The sequence below is a fragment of the Capricornis sumatraensis genome, chromosome 6 (assembly GCF_032405125.1).
Source record: "Capricornis sumatraensis isolate serow.1 chromosome 6, serow.2, whole genome shotgun sequence".
NCBI lineage: Eukaryota > Metazoa > Chordata > Mammalia > Artiodactyla > Bovidae > Capricornis > Capricornis sumatraensis.
In genome coordinates, this window is record NC_091074.1 from 92,399,553 (window position 1) to 92,416,916 (window position 17,364).

The window sequence follows — 17,364 nt, forward strand, 5'->3', positions numbered from 1 at the left end:
CGTGTTCAACTCTGTGTGACCCCGTGCGACCCCACAGACGGCAGCCCACCAGGCTCTACTAATGTACAAATATCTCAGCTCCCTCCACCCTCACTTGTTCTATAGTGGCTCCCAGATTTCCTGTGGACTCAAACTTCAGCTGCTGCTGCTGCTAAGTCGCTTCAGTCATGTCCAACTCTGTGCAACCCCGTAGACGGCAGCCCATGAGGCTCCCCCGTCCCTGGGATTCTCCAGGCAAGAACACTGGCGTGGGTTGCCATTTCCTTCTCCAATGCATGAAAGTGAAAAGTGTAAGTCGCTCAGTCGTGTCCAATTCTTAGCGACCCCATGACTGCGGTCCACCAGGCTCCTCCATCCATGGGATTTTTCAGGCAAGAGTGCTGGAGTGGGGTGCCATTGCCTTCTCTGAAACTTCAGCTACCACAATAGAAACTTGCTTGACAAGCACCTCCTGACCCTCTCACTTACCTATTCACTCTACTTTGACAACTGCCTGGGACCATCTCCTAAAGAAAGTACTTGCCTTGGAATCCTTAACTCAGTCTGTTTGCAGGGTACAGGTACAAGAAACAAGACACTGACTGCAGTTTTTATGTACGCCTATTTATAACTAGTAGAATGTTTTGATGACAACAACAAAGCAGTACTACATAAATGGGTTGTGTAAAAGGTACACCAAAAACTGGCATTATTTAAAAATTGCTTTTGAGGCAAAAGGGCTTCCCTGATAGCTCAGTTGGTAAAGAATCTGCCTGCAGTTCGATTCCTGGGTCAGGAAGATCCACTGGAGAAGGGATAGGGCTACCTACTTCAGTATTCTTGGACTTCCCTTGTGGCTCAGCTGGTAAAGAATCCACCTGCAATGAGGGAGACCTGGGTTCGATCCCTGGGTTGGGAAGATGCCTTGGAGAAGGGAAAGGCTACCCACTCTAGTATTCTGGCCTGGAGAATTTCATGGACTGTAGAGTCCATGGGGTTGCAAAGAGTCAGACACGACTGAGGGACTTTCACTTTCACTTTGTGGCATAAAACAACAAAATTTATTAATCCTATTCATAAATCTTAACATTAGAATAATACTTGTTTTTTGAAATCATTTAAAAATACAATCCTTAATCCAAAGCATGGATTTTTTTTAAAATACAAGTTTATCGCTTAGCCTTTGGAATATTTAACATTTTTATTTTAGAAATTCCCAAAAGCATTTAAAAAAAAATCCTTTAGCACTGAGCCTGGAAATGTTTTTTTTTTTTAATCTATTAATTTAGCCTCTAAAAATGTATTTGTTCAAAATAATCTGAGTAGGTCCTATTAAATAATACTTTAAGGTTTATCTCCCTTTTCCTGCCCTCTTGAGTAAGACAGATTTCATTAAATAAAGTATTTTTCCATTTTGGTGCAAAGTTGTTATTTCATTCAAGTTAACTGCAGTGTCTTGACATTTGCTACTATTGGCAAATAAGAGCAGGACACAAGGGGGAGGGAGGAAGAGGATATTTCCCCCATGCTGGAACAGAAACTATCTCCAGTCCCAACAATCACCCTATATACACACAAACGTCACCACAGTAGTCGCAATGGTACTCTTAGGAGGAAGGAGAAAGCAGACTTCTGTGTGTTACTATGATCAAGAACAGTTCCTGTGGGTTCAGCATGGGAATGTTAGAGAATCTTTTATAACACAGCTCACACCTCTTTTCCAAGTATCCTAATATTTCAGAGGCATCTGTCTTTTGAGTGTCCATGACATTCACAGATAAGTCCTCCATGCAATACAGGTGATACAGAGAGATACTCATATATAGATATAGATATCACCCAGTTCTGTGTACTGAAGTCACTTCCCAGAGATCCGGGGTCAAGTATGAAATCTCTATCACAGCTCTTGCAGGACCCATTGCAAGGAAGAAACTATAAAATGCACTCAAACATATCCTAAGTGGATTTTTACTTCAAGCCTTTTTAGTCACAATAGTTTAAAATTAGACTTTGTGTTAGATTTCCAGTTCAAGATGGCAGAATAGAAAGATGTGTGCTTATCTCCTGCTGCGAGAGCACCAAATTTGCAACTAGCTGTTGAACAACCATTGACAGGAGGGCACTGGAACTCACCAAAAAAAGATACCCCACATCCAAAGACAAATTAGAAGCTGCAACAAGACAGTTAGGAGGGGCACAATCATGATAAAATCCAATCCCATATCTGCTGGGTGGGTAACCCACAAACTAGAGAACAATAATACCAAAGAAGTTCTCTCACTGCTGTGAACATTCTAAGCCCCACATCAGGCTTCTCAGCCTGGGGACAACAAAGGGAAGGGAGATCCCCAGGGAATCTGACTTTGAAGGCCAGCAGGATTTGATTACAGGACTTCCACAGGACTGGGGGAAACAGAGATTCCACTCTTGGAAGGCACAAACAAATCTTACATGCACCAAGACCCAGGGGAGTGGAGCAGTGACCCCACAGGAGACTGAACCAGACATACCTGCTAGTGCTGGAGGGTCTCCTGTGGAGGTATCAGTCAGCAGTGGCTCACCGTGGGCACAGGCTCACTGGCAGCAGCAGTCCTGGAAGGGGCCCCTTGGCATAAGTCCTCTTGGAGGTCCCCACTAACCCTACCATAGAGCCCTACCCTAGGCCAAACAACTAACAGAGAGGGAGCACAACCCCACCCATCAGCAGACAACTGGATTAAAGTTTTACCAGAGCAAGACCTAGTTTTTCTATCTGCCAGTCCCTCCCATCAGGGAGCTGATACAACCCTCTTAGCCTCCTCCATCAGAGGGCAGACAGAAGAAGCAAGAAGAACCACAATCCCACAGCTAGAACAAAAACCACATTACAGAAACTTAAACAGGATGAAAAAGCAAAAAGTTATGTGTCAGATGAAGGGACACAATAAAACCCCAGAAAAACAACTAAATGTAGTGGAGAAAGGCAACCGTCCAGAAAAAGAACTTAGAATAATGATAGTGAAGATGATTCAGGACCTTGGGAAAACAACGGAGAAGGTGCAAGACCTAGAACTAAAGAACAAACAAACAGATGAATAATACACTAGAAGAAATCAACAACGGAATAATTGAGGCAGAAGCACAGATGAATGACCTGGAGGACAGAATGGTCGAAATCACTGCGGCAGAACGGAATATAGAAAAAAGAATGAAAAAAATGAAGACAGCCTAAGAGACATCTGAGACAACATTAAATACACCAACATTCACATTACAGGGGCCTAAGAAGGAGAAGGGAAAGAAAAAGGACCTGAGAAAATATTGAAGAGACAGCAGCTGAAAACTTTCCAAACATGGGACAGGAAATAATCAAGTCCAGGAAGCACAGAGAGTTCCAGGCAGGATAAACCCAAGGAGGAACACCCCAAGACATACACTGACAAATCAAACTGACAAAAATTAAAGGCAGATAAAATATTAAAAACAACAAGGGAAAAATGACAAATAACATACAAGGGAACTCCCATAAGGTTATCGACTGATACCTCAACAGAAACTCTACAAACTAGAAGGGAATGGCATGATATATTTAAAGGGATGATAGAGAAGAACTTACAGCCAAGAATTTTCTACTCAGCAAGACTCTTGTTCAGATCTGATGGAGAAATTAAAAGCTTTACAGACAAGCAAAAGTTAACTAAATTCAGCACCGCAAACCCAGCTTTACAACAAATACTAAAGGAACTTCTCTATGCAGGAAATACAAGGCAAGGAAAAGACCTACACAAAATAAGTCCAAAACAATTGTAAAAAATGGTAGTGGGATTATACATATTGATAATTACCTTAAATGTAAATGAATTAAATGCAGGAACCAAAAGACATAGACTGGCTGGGCAGATGAAAATAGCTGCATGTATGCACTGCCACTTACCACATCATTCTACTTAATCCCCCAAACTGTATGTGACTATTTTATACTGCTAGGTTAATCATGTTTCCATTATGGCTTGCAATGATCTTATTATAATAAGATCATTATTGCAACTATAATGATTTTATTTTTTGTGAAGCTATGATTGTGAAAACTGATAAATGTCTTCTACTATTGTGAGTTTTGCTTAATGAAATAACTATCATGATTGGTCAATAGAAAAATAATAGAATTCTGTATCACAAAAGCTATCATTTAATAGAAAAACCTGTAATTACTTTTTAAAATCCAGATGCAAATCAGACTTATTTTGGAACTTTTTGAAAAATACAAATGCCCCGGTACTGTTTTTCTTCAAAGCTCCAGATGTTTCTGGAAAGCAGAAAAAAAGCTTCTGTTTCTAAGAAGCAGCCATGTTGAAAAACACCCAGACTATATGATGACCTTTTATCTAGTTAGTTTCATTTTTTCCACTTCATATTCAGTGCTCCCATTTCATTTCATTTATGTTTTCCAATTTGTCTTTTTTAATGTTCTTTATGTATGTAAATATATAAAATATGTATATATATTTTTAAATGTATGAATTTTTGCTAGCTAAGAAGTTTATTACCTTTTGATTCCACTTATTTGACTCAGTGTAAATAGAATGCTATATTTAAAATTTATATTCACTCAAAATTTTTATATATTTCCATGTATTTTGGCATCTAGTATTGCTGCTAAAAGTCTAGAAAGTTTTCTTAGTGATTAAAAAAAAAAAAATGAATGACCCTTGAAACTTCTAATCCAGTTCTGAGAATATAAAGAAACATTATGCTGTAAAAAAAAAAAAAAGAAGAAAATTAATATGTAATACAGCATTATTAACTAAAGTACAGATTTTGCTCAAATCTCACAAAATTTTATGCCAGTGTACATTATTTGTTTTCATACATTACTCAAGACTCCACATTGTATTTAATTACATTGATCAGCTTCAGCTGCATGCAACAAATTCTGGTAAATTCTTTTCATTTTTATTCTATTACAAACATTTTCCAGTTTTCCTTGTTATGGCTTCTTAGATATATCCCTCATTTTAAAAGCAGATATTTAATTTCCAAATACATGGGAGTTTTAAAAATATCTTTGATATTAACTTTTCATTTTTGATACTAATTTCTCATTCAAATGCTCTCTTCTCTGCAAACACTTTCTGTGTTTCTGCAGTCTTCTAACTTTATTGAGACTTTCAATGGCTAAGCCATACATCTCTTCTGGTAAATGTCACACTGCACTTGAAAATATGTGGGTCATTTTCAAGAATCTTTTGATACTGATCTCTAAGATAATTCCACAGTAATAAGAAAACACTCTCTGTATAATTTCAATACCTTTAGAGGATGAAATTTCTGCACCTGGTTTTATGTGTTTGGATATGTTCCAGTGTCTAAGCTTACAGTCTATGGGAACTTGAATTTGCATCCTACTATTGTGTGAAAATTGTATAAATCTTAATTATGTTGAATTAGTTCATAATGCTTTTCAGGTCTACTATATTCTACTTCTTTGTACATTCATTCTATTCATTTCTCAGAGTTTGATATTGAAACTCCAATTAAAAATCTTAATTTATCTACTAAAACAAACAATTATAATGTACAGAACTATATGTAACTTTGTTCTGTGTTTTCCAAGTTGTCTGTAAATGTGTTATCTTATTTTCACAATTTAAAAAATAAAAAAGAAAGATAAGATAAATACAACAGAGGAAAAAAAAACAGTAGTTTCAAATTAGAATATAATAGTGGGGCTAAAATCCCAACCTCAGTTGTGTTTGCTAGCTAAATTCTAAGCTTTTTTGAGTTTATTGTCAAAAAGGAAATAAATGCATGTTAAGATGTTTGTTTCACTTGATGCTTCCAAAAAGCTAATGACAATAGTACAATATAAAATTCTAAGAGCAGTTGAGAACAGCTCTCAAAATGTAAAATCTTAATGTTAATTCTGTTACACATTCGAGTCAAAGCAATTCTTCCCCAGCACCTATAAAAGAACGTGAAAATCAGAATGCTTTTCAGTTTAAGTCACACACACCAAATCTAGTTCTTAAAATATTTAACCATCTTCATCTTTAGTGCCTCTAATTTAAGAAGCAATATTCAACTTAAAAGGTGCTCTGTAATTACCTCCTTTACCAATAAATAAGATATTCTTAAAAATAAAACAAAGTATCTCATTTTAAATTATGTCCTATGTGATACTTTGACATTCAAATTAGAGATACAGAATTAATTGGAATCTAGACCTTTCACTTTAGCTGTTTTAGTAGATATAGTTTTCGGTATATTGTTAACCACATGCATATATTCATATTATATATATATATATATAATGACTATTTATATACCAAAATGAAGCTTCTTCTCGTTTCTTTTAAAGGTTAAAAACATGCATGAGAAAGACACCATAAGACAGATCATTTTCACCACATATTGAAAAAAATAATTCACTTTGTGTAGGAATTATCAAGTGACATTTCCATCACAAGTTTCTATAAAACTAACGCTGTTTAAATCTAAAGAGCAAAATTACTTAATGATGACTTATTCCTTCACTGCCTGTCTTCATTGAGACAATGACTTAAGAGTATATTCCTTTCTCAATCTTTCAGTGATAACAAGCATGTTGTTACTAAATCTTCACATCCCCTCCTCCCTTCCTCAGTAATACTTGGCCCAGTGCCTTGTTCAAAGCAGTTGCTCAATAAATATTTGTTAAATAAATTCCACAGCACAACTTATACGAATACAAATGAGGATAAATGAGCAAAATGCAGAGAATGATTCAGCTGAGACGGTCCTAAAATAAAGGACTTTGCAGAATTCATAATCTGTAATGATATTATAGCATTATGGATTGGATATAAAAAGATCAATATCATAAATTGCATAGCAATGCCAAGAAAGTAATTTTACTTTCAAATTAGAACTTGAAGGAACAACAAATATCATCAGCATCAGGAACAAGATGTTTTTCTTTTGTGCAAAGTACATTGTCAACCAAATTTTACTGGTATAAAAGTAAACTATCTGAGAAATGAAATAAATATGCTATATTATGCAATTAGAACAAATTTACCCTGCCTAACTTGTTCAGCTTTTCAGACTGAAAGACAATTGGACCAAATTTTTGAACTGACTGGTGAATAAAGAACTCTAACAGAACTGCTCCTCTAGAATATGAATGATACTAAGAAAGGAGCTGAATAAAAGATGAAGAGAATAAAGTCAGAAAATGTTTAACTGAAAATAATATATGGGCCATTCAGATTTGTTCTTTTGGTAAATAACTGTAGTTGAAAATCAAAAAGAATCAGAATATTTTTTAAAAATAAGATATAAAAGAACTCCCCTGTTCCCAAAGTTCAAGTTGGCATTTCATGAGATTTCCCTCTTATCAAACACTGTAAGATATATGCCTGGCCACTAAGCAAAGAAATGCCAAGAAATAACTAACCTGCGGCGGGGAGGGGTGGGGATCAAGAACAGCTGTTACAATAACTCATTCTAAGTATCCTTTCAGCAAATGCCTACAAAAGTGAGACTCATTTTAAATAAAAATTTAGTATTACCAAAAACATCTACCATCTAAAACACAGCACTCATAATTAACCCAACAAAATATCACAGCAACTACTTCCAGCATTATCTGTAACAGAAACCAACAGAACTTTTCATATAAAGACAGATTTCAACTTAAGTTGTAAACATATGAAAGATACTTTACAGTTAAAAAAAAAAAACTAAAACTGCTACCTAAGACTAAAATTAAAACAAGCAAACAGGAAGGGACGGAACCAAGAGTCACAACTAACAGGTTAAATCTACAGTTTTAAAATCATCAAAGAACTGCAAAGTATAGTCAATGATCTGAATACCTTTGTTGGAGCAGTATCCATGAAAAGCTATAGAAAAAAAGAGAGAGAGAGAGAGAAGGGCTTAAAACTTTCAAATAAACTTGAGAATCCAGATGAGATGTACACATTCCAGTTAAATAACCTTGTATATCAGAAGTTAAAATCAACTTCACTTTGGAAATTGTTTTCTAAGTTAATCCCTGGCTAATATGTTAGTCAGCACTTCGAGAAATTAAATAAATTAGACTAAACAACCTTGGAGGCTAAAAATAAAAAAATGTAAAGAAACAGTATTTGAAAATTGGTTATCTCCTGCTGCACCACTCTTTTTGTCTTCAATGCAATCTCTCCACTTTTCACCCTCAGCAACCCTTGCACCTACTTACCTCACTCATAAATGTGTCTGACCTAAGTGAAGACCAGCTTTGACATAGAGATAAACCAATCTACCCAAGTTTTCCTTTCTATTTAAAGACAATTATAAAAGTAACTTTAATGTGAAGGCCTTAAAGGACTTACTAAGATCAAAAATATTCTGTAGCTAGCATGGGAAGAAAAACAAAATACTGGCTACCAAAATTGTTTTTTCCCAGTGTAGCAAAAAAAAAAAAAAAAGTAGATTTAAAGCTATCATTTCTTATCTCATTTATATTATTTTCTGACTCCCACCCCTTCCAAATAAATTAGGTTTCTGTGCCACACATTAAACATTAGAGAGGCCTCTTGAAAGGTAATTTGTTTTACCCAAAACAAACACCCTGTCTGCCAAGAACACCACCAGTATCAACGCTTTTGGATCTGTGAAATACTCTTTAAAATGAAGGTACTAGAGCACAGTTAAGATTTAAGTTAGCCACTCTGAAAAATCTGTACTTCATTAGTAAATAATTACCTTTAAATAACCTTCTACTTGAGGCTCTCCCATGAGATCTTTGCATTTTCTATGAAGAACTCCCCCACCCCCAGCTCCACCCCCGTAAGCTTAGTTGCGATTTAATAGTAAGCAATATATGAACTCTTTAGTATAATACAAATACATAACAATAGCCTCAGAAGAGTTTTGTTTTATTCCTCCTCTTACAAGAAATCTTTGAAGAAAAACCGTTAACGTTTTTCCCAAGGCAGAGAAGATTATCAACTCGGCGCCAAGCCTCCTCCGCGGCTCTGACAAATACTGAGCCAGCCTCATCTGGAGCATTTCTGCCCTGAAGATCACATTCAGAAGCAGGACGAGGAACACACTGCATTTTCACTGTTCTGAGTCACCGAACCTTTTGTGCAAGCACACATGTGAGGGAAATGTTTGATTCTGAGCCTGAAACCCTCCCAACCATGACTGACTGTCTCAGCATGCCCGCTGTACCCCCTGCCTTGCCCACTGCTGGCACACTTGATATATCAGAGACCATTTTAGGAGCCCTGGTTGTCATGGAGGCACCAGGCCAGGCACTTAACATGCGTCCCTTTCATTTCATTCTCCCAACAACTCTGCAGACTTTTTAAACAGAGGAGAGAATTCAGGCTCCAAAAGGTTATTAACAATCTAGCTGTGTTCAGTCCTTGAGTGGAGAGACACCAGCTTTCCCTGGTGTCCCGGAGCCTAACTACTAGAATTAGCTCTTTAAAAACTCTACCATCAGTTTTTCTTCCCCAGAGATTTCAACCATACTATGGTTCCCCTACAGGCTAGTTCTCCTTCAAACACTCCAAGTTTTATTTTTTTCAAATAAGGCAGAAAACATCACCTCCATGAGAGCAGGGACTATCTCCAGCAGTAACTTATTTTAAGCACTTAAGGCAGGGGTGGGTGGGGGGTTAAGGCAGGGGTGGGTGGTGGGGGGTGGGGGTGCAGGTAGGGATGGGGGAAGCCTGCCAGAGTAGGTATTCATTACAGGTTGAAGGAATGAAATATCTGGAAGATTAGGGCTATAATGACGGCCAACTTGCAAAGTATTAGGTTGGTGAAAAAGCAACTGTGGTTTCAGACCAAAAATTTCAAATCACTATAAATAGGCTCAAACACATCTTTGTTAAACAAAATAGGAACCGTGACAATCAATACGGTTTTGCCAACGAGAAATAAGTTGGTTCATTCCTGTAGCGTAAAAAATTTGTGCTTCGGGATTTGACGAACTCTTGGAAAGCATTTTCTGCCTCCTGCTGGTTGTGGAAGCATTTTCCCTGCAAAAAGTTGTCAGGATGCTTGAAGATGTGGTAGTTGATTGGCAAGAGGTTGAGAAGGGCAGATGAGGCAAAACTTCATAGCCCAATTTGTTCAACTTTGGAAGCGCCAGTTGTACAGTGTGTAGTCAGGCGCTATCGTGGAGAACTGGACCCTTTCTGGTGACCAAGGTCGGCGGCAGGTGTTGCAGTTTTTAGCCAGCGCATCTCAACAATTTGCTGAGCACACTTCTCAGATGTAATGGTTTCAGACAGCTACAGTGGATCAGACCGGCAGCAGACCGCCAAACAGTGTCCATGACCTTTTTCAGTGCAAGTCTGGCTTTGGGAAGTGCTTTGGAGCTTCTTCTCAGTCCAGCTACTAAGCTGGTTGTTGCCAGTTGTCTATGAAATCCACTTTTTGTCACACGTCAAGCCAATCAAGAAATGGTTTACTGTTGTTGCATAGAATAGGAGCAGACAACACTTCAAAATGACAATTTTTTTAAATTTCCAGTCAGCTCCTGAGGCACCCACTTATCGAGCTTTATCACCTTTCCAATTTGCTTCAAATGCCCAAAGACCATAGAATGGCTTGAGTTTTTCAGCAACTTCTCTTGTAGCTGTAAGAGGATCAGTTTCAATGATCTTCTCAATAGGTCGTTGTCAGCTTCCAATGGCCGGCCACCATGCTTCTCATCTTCAAGGCTTTGTCTCCTTGACAAAACTTCTTGAACCACCCCTGCACTGTATGTTCATTAACAGTTCCTGGGCCAAATGCGTTGTTCATGTTGGGGTTGTTTCCACTGCTTTATGATCCATTTTGAACTCAAATAAGAAAATCACTTAAATTTGCTTTTTGATTTCCATAATATAAAATAAACAGCAAGTAATAAGTCATTAGCAAAAAAAAAAGCAAGAAATACACATTAAAATATGTATAACATAACCACATTTAAGAGTATATTCCAACATCAAGCAGGAAAGTTCAACAATGTAAAATCACAATTACTTTCATACCAACCTAATAGCATGAGCTTGGAAGGACCTGAATTGTGTACTTAGCTTGCTTACTTTTCCAAGTTTACTAGATAATTATTCATCTCTCTAAATTCAACTTTATAAATACTATTTATGTTGCATCATCTAAAAAGTAGCAGAGGAATAACTAGATGTTCAATAAATCATTTACATATAACTGTGAAGCAGCTTTATCTGTCAGAAATAAAAAGCAGGTAATCAAGACTTTCCCAAAAAGAAGTTGCATCAATTTTGCTAAAATTACATCTCGAATTCCTCAGAGGGAAAAATGGACAACTGTGAAATTTCTAGATAATCTCTTAAAAATCTTCCAGAAAACACCAGTCCAGTCAATTCAGAGTTCCCCCGAGACTACGTCAGAAATATTCAAGAAATGTCACTGGTATGCACCAGTGCCTTCCTTCCATCCTAAAAATCCACAAAATGGTTTCCTTCTAGCTCTCTCCAACCCTAATGAAATCTGGGGAAACCCATTCTCATTCTAAGGCACAGAGCAGTTAATCTGTGTCGACTGTCAGCTCCTAGCATTAATACCATCTCCGTAACCCAGTTACTCTACTTTCCCTTCATCTTTATGCCCAAACACTCTATGTGGCAGCAACACTGAAACTGTATTAAGTGTCCGCCTTTTTATTGTTGCCTGAGAATTAGACTCAGAGCAGATGACTAACATGATACCATCAGAAATAAAGATGCTGAAGAAATAAGCAAGTACACAAATCAAGGAAATAAATTCACACTATGCACAGAGTAAGTATACACATGTCATGAATAAAAAGAAAAATGAACATTACAGACTTTGATGAGTTTCAGTTACTAAAACTCAGTAACCTAGTACATGAAACTCTTGAAGAAAAATTACTTCCTCTTTAATCAGTGCCCCAGGTTAACAGCATTCCTTTTCTATTAAGAAAACTATGCTTCTATCACTGCAAACAATGAATATGCATGATTATTTTACACAGTAAGCATTCAATAAATTCTTGAACTAATGAATAAATTTTCCCTGTCTAATGATATCTAGCATGATTTTTAAAATCCCAAAAAGAAGGGGGGAAGATCAATGCTGTATCTGTTCAATTTTATTTGATGAGTATCCAATACACCATGAATTAATGCTTTTAAATAACAACTCTGACCTCAATTAGAGCTTCTCCAATAAAATTATTTACTGTTACAATATACTCTTTAAACAGGAGAATATAATGGCAGACACTGAAAAAGAGTTTTTCTTCAATTTAAGACAAACCACCAAGAAAATCTTTTAAGGCAGTAATTACTGTCAATTTTCTCTACTAGTCTGGAAAAAATTTTTAAAGTAAAATAAATTGAAGATGTGTACCAACTATTAAATCCTATAAATTATCAAACAGAGATTATGCAGTAATGTATAGTCTTTAAAATTTGTTTCTATATTAATAAAGAGGAAAGGAAATGTGCTATGTCATTTATGGAGGGTCCTATTTAAGGGACAAGAATATACAGCAATCAAAAAGATTCAGATTTCTGGCCTCAAGGAGGTTCACAGGAAAATAAAAAACCTGACTGTGGGGAATTTCCTGGTGGTCCAAGAAATCCAAGTAGGGGAACTAAGATCCCACAAGCCTTGTGGCCAAAAAAAAAAAAGAAAAAAATAGAGCCTGACTGTATCCAACACTTTTTCCCTGGGTATTTCTCTCATCCAGATACCTAGCTCCAAATTCAACTAAAAGCCCTTCTCACTTCCCTTCTTCCTCCTGCTTCCTAACTGATAACTCATTAGGATCTTATCTTTACTCAGTTTCTCTTTAGCATTAATGTATATAGTTTCTTTCACATGATTCACTGATACTGCAGCAGGAAAACAGGTAAAATTCATGCCACTGCATATGGCAAGAACTGAGTGAATGGCTAATGAGAGGTTGATGGGGTCTGCTTAGGAATAAAACCTGGGTTAATCTGCTCCTTCTAAGAGTAGTGCCCAGTTTATCACGGAGGTGGGCCAGACAAATAGTGACCACATAACAAAGGACAGAGGAGCAAAAACAGCAATTAAACATTCCATGTTAAATGTACACACGTGAAATACTCTGGGATCTATGGGAATTCAACTTACAGATAAAATAGATTGTAACAGAAATGTCAAGGGACCAAAGTTTTTAAAAAATTAAAAAGTAATATACTGAAAGGCAGAGTGGGGAGAATAATGTATATTAATGTTTACAAACCAACCCCACTGGGAAAGAATCTTCACAATCCTATAACAAGTATTGGTGAAGATGTGGAATAATTGATAATTGCTAATGAGAATGCTGGTGGTACAGCTGCTTTGGAAAAAAAGTCTGGCACAGTTCATGGAGTTACCATGTGATCCAGAAATTCTACTCCTAGGTATATATCCGCAGGAACTCAAAACAAATGTCCACACAGAAACTTGTAGGTGAATGTTCGTAGCAGCATTATTCATAATTGCCCTAAAAGTTCACTCACAAATGGATAAAACTGTATAAATTTGGCCTGGCCACTTCACATTTATAGACACAGTCACACATGTAGGTAGATAAGCACACTGATGCTATCTGTGTGCAGCAAGGACTGGAAAACCTCCAAATAACCACTTATTTATTAGCATTAAATAAATGACAATTAAGCCATACAATGCAACAATTTGTTGTTTAGCCGCCGAGTCATGTCCATCTCTTCTATGATCCCGTGAACTGTAGCCCACCAGGCTCCTCTGTCCATGGGATTTCCCAAGCAAGAATACTGGAGTGGATTGCCATTTCCTTCTCCAGGAGATCTTTCCAACCCAAGGGTCAAACTAAACTCTCCTCCTGCATTAGCAGGCGGATTCTTTACTACTGAGCCACCAGGGAAGCCCTACAATGCAAAAATATGCAACCATTAAAAAGACCACTCTTGTGGGAAGCAGAGGGGAGCACACACAAAAAAAGAGAACCACTCTTGCTGGTATGGCACAATTTGCAGAAACTTAAAATATGAGTAGAAAACTGAAGGGAAAGAAGATGTTACGAGAAAGGGAGACTAATTATATTCATACATCTGTTTTGACTTTAAAAACGTGCATACACTATTTTCAGAAAACTGAGGGAAAAACAAATCGAGAAGGATGGTACCAGGTTGCCATTTGCTGAGGATGAGGTCTCAAGCCTTCCCTACAAACCCAATAAAAACAAATCCCCACTTTGCATCCTAAGTTACTTCACTTATCACATCCAAACAAACTGATTTAGTATCATTTTTCCCAGGAAGACAAGACTGTCACTAAGGGATACATGGAGGAATTCTAGGGGAAGTTAATTTCCTTAAACCCTTGGGTTAATCTTGTTGAGATTAGACCCTTCCGCTATCTGGGCTTGTAATCTAAATAAGAGTATTGTGATTATATATGGTGCACCAATTCTTGCCTCAATATTCTGCTTGGTGATATCTTCTAACATTAATTCACTGATCACTACCTCAGGAGAGCAAGCCACACTGCATTTTTTTCTCCATAAAGAAGGAAAATTTACTCCAATGACTTGGCTGACAGAAACTTCCTTTAAAACATAGACATTTAAAGGTATATATGTATACATTTAAATCCACATATCCTACTTTATGGTATTATACTTCATATCTATTTTGGTCTAAGCAGTAATTAAAACCAAATGAGGCAGTTCTACACGTACTAATACAGAACAATCTTTTTGCTAAGAAACACTGAAAACAACGTGCAAAACAATGTACTGTATGCTGCGGTGCTTGGGTACGGTAGAGAATGTATACATGTAAACATGCCAGTCTATTTCTAGAAGGATTCACAAAGGACTAGCAGTGTAAGCTGCCTCCAGGTTTCGACATCCGGTTGCTGAGACCAGCTTTTCTCTATATATAATACTCCTGTTTCCCTTTGGAATTAAGAATTCTGTACCAAGTAAGTGTTACTTGTCCTAAAATCAAATGCTACTCAAAAAGGTCCTTAGAAGAGGTATATATAACAAGACACAAGGACTGTGTGTGTCCTTCACCCGGGCCATCTCCTCGGCAGTGCACACCAGTGGGACCTGGGCACAGCCTAAGCAAGAGGGCTTCACCTCCTACAGAGCCAGGCACTAAGGTGGAGCTGGGCAGGTGCCAGAGAAGACACGGACTTACCGAAACCCCTTCCTCCTCCCTCCTCCTCCAGTCCCCAGGGGCCTCTCATTCAATGTAGAAACCTTCCGCTCTACACTCTACTTTCTGTGAAATAGACCTTAGTTTCCAACTGCCCATCAATCTAAAAACATTTCTAATAAATTTCTGTGTTTGAACATTTTCTAAATTAATGTTCTGACCACTCCAGCTCACCTGGTTTATCAAAGGCTATGAGCGGGAATCAGTTTACATCAATAAGAACCCTACACACCGAGGTATACACACTCCACGCCACAGAAAGCGGACTGAAAATTCTCTCAAATGTAGATTAAGCTGGGGTGTTTACAAAGCGTTTCCACATAGATCATCACATTACACGCCTTCCACAAGCTTCAGGGTCAATCCTGGCAAACCCTACGGCTCCCAAATTGGATTTATAAAGTCTTCAAGAATTGTAGAAGAGGCACTAATAATAAAGCAGCTATCAAACGGCTGCTTTTCTACCTGCAATTTCTCAGAAGTGACAACTCTGGGCATTCATCACACTGAACGGTTCAAGTGCCATCAACGTGACATTCCTTCCAGAAGCAAGACAGGGAAAGTATCCCGGGGTGTGCTGGTGCGCGCGCTGGGGTGAGGACGAGTGCAATGAGAACCAGGGCGAGGATCTGGCTTCTGCGCCCGGCCAAGGAACGCCGCCCCAGACGGGATTTCCCACAGAGCAGCGGAGGTTTGGCAAACGCCAAATAAACGCTGCAGCTCCGGTGCCGGCGCGTTCAGCGCGCTCGGGGAATCCTTTGGAGTGATTCGGAGGTTCAGATTCCTTAAGGGCCAACCGAGCTTGCAACCCAGGAGGCGGTATCAACTCGAATTTAGGAAAATCCCGAGGCGCCGAACAGACGCCAGCAATTTAGAAAGGTGACCCTCGGGCCATCCTGCTGGGGTAGGAGGATGCAAAACAGATAAAGTTACAGCTCTCAACAAACGCAGATGGAAACTCGGGGTAGGGGGGCGCTCCCAGAGCCAGGCTCCTGAAGGGGGTGTGGCCGACTAGTGCTTTTAGGGGGTGGCGTGGAGGCGTGTCAGTAGGGCCTTGGGAGACGCCTCTGCTGCCCTAGGTGGGTGGGCTAGGACCCCCCCCCCCCCCGAGCCGGGCGCCGCGTGTCCCAGGCGCCCCGCCATGCTCTCGCTTGCCGGCTCACCGGTGATATCCAGGTACAGATCGTCCTGCTGGTCCAGGTGGTGCAGTTCCTGCGACGTGGACCTGCGGCTCTTCTTCACTCCCGGAGAGGACGACGAGCACCGCCGCGAGCAGGGGGGCGCGGCGGCCCAGTTCGGCCGCCGCTCGCTCTTCCGCTTCATGGAGGCGGCCGCGGCCCGTCAGGGGACCACGACCATGGCCTCGCGCGCCCACTAGCCCGCCGAAGCCCCCGCCAACCCCGCGCGCGGGCGCTCGGGGCGGCGGGCGCGGAGCGGCGCTGCGGCGACGGCAGGCGCTGGTGGAGCCCGGCGGGATGTGGCCGCGCGAGAGCCGGAGGAGGGGCCTGGCCCACCGCGCCTGCCCCGCTCCCTCCTGCGGCCGCCGCGGGACCCGCACAGCAGCCCTCGCTACAGCGCCTCCTGCCGCTGCCGGCGCCCCCCAACCCGCCCCCAGGTGCCCGCAGCCAGCTGGCGCGGCCGAGGCGAAGGTGCTGCCGCCAGCGGCTGGAGCTGCTCGGGATAACCGCGCGCGCCCACCGCGGCCACTGACGCTGCAGCAGAGGCGCCAGAGCACAGCGGGCCGCGGCTCCTGGGGACCCCAGGAGGGCTGTTCCGTGGAGCTTCATTCACAAAAAAGGGCCCACAAACCTCCTCGGGGCCCGCAGACTGAGGCCTTTCATTGGTCAGCGGGGCGTGACGTCACGTAGACGGGGCTTTTCTACCGGCAGGTAGTTGGTGACGCCATAAAGAAAAGTCTGAGTGGTTCCGCCAATCAAAGATAAAAGTGTGCTCGTGACCCTTGGCAACCTCCCCTACTTTTCTGCTGCTTCTGTGTTACCGGAGTGCCTAGACCCCAGTTCTTAACTTCCTTTAGAGAGTCACCGAAGCTTTACACAGCCGAACAACTTAACTCCAGTTCTTTGGCATATATATCATTTTAAGTATTTCTTCGTTTTCCCTGCAATTTTGCCGAGTGACAGGGGCTCTCGCCATGGCTACTGGCTTGGAGGAGTATGAACTTCTTAAACTGTCTGCTGTTATTATAGACTTAATG

The 17,364-nt window shown here is 40.0% G+C and overlaps 1 protein-coding gene across 1 annotated transcript in view; it reads right to left on the bottom strand.

Moving 5' to 3' along the window:
- Positions 1–16,472, bottom strand: part of CDC14B (cell division cycle 14B) — a 123,850-nt gene extending 107,378 nt beyond the window's left edge. Inside the window, exon 1 of the mRNA XM_068973683.1 lies at positions 16,313–16,472. Within this exon, the coding sequence (XP_068829784.1) occupies positions 16,313–16,472 (160 nt within the window). The remainder of the gene's footprint in view (positions 1–16,312) is intronic.
- Between the last annotated feature and the right edge of the window lie 892 nt (positions 16,473–17,364).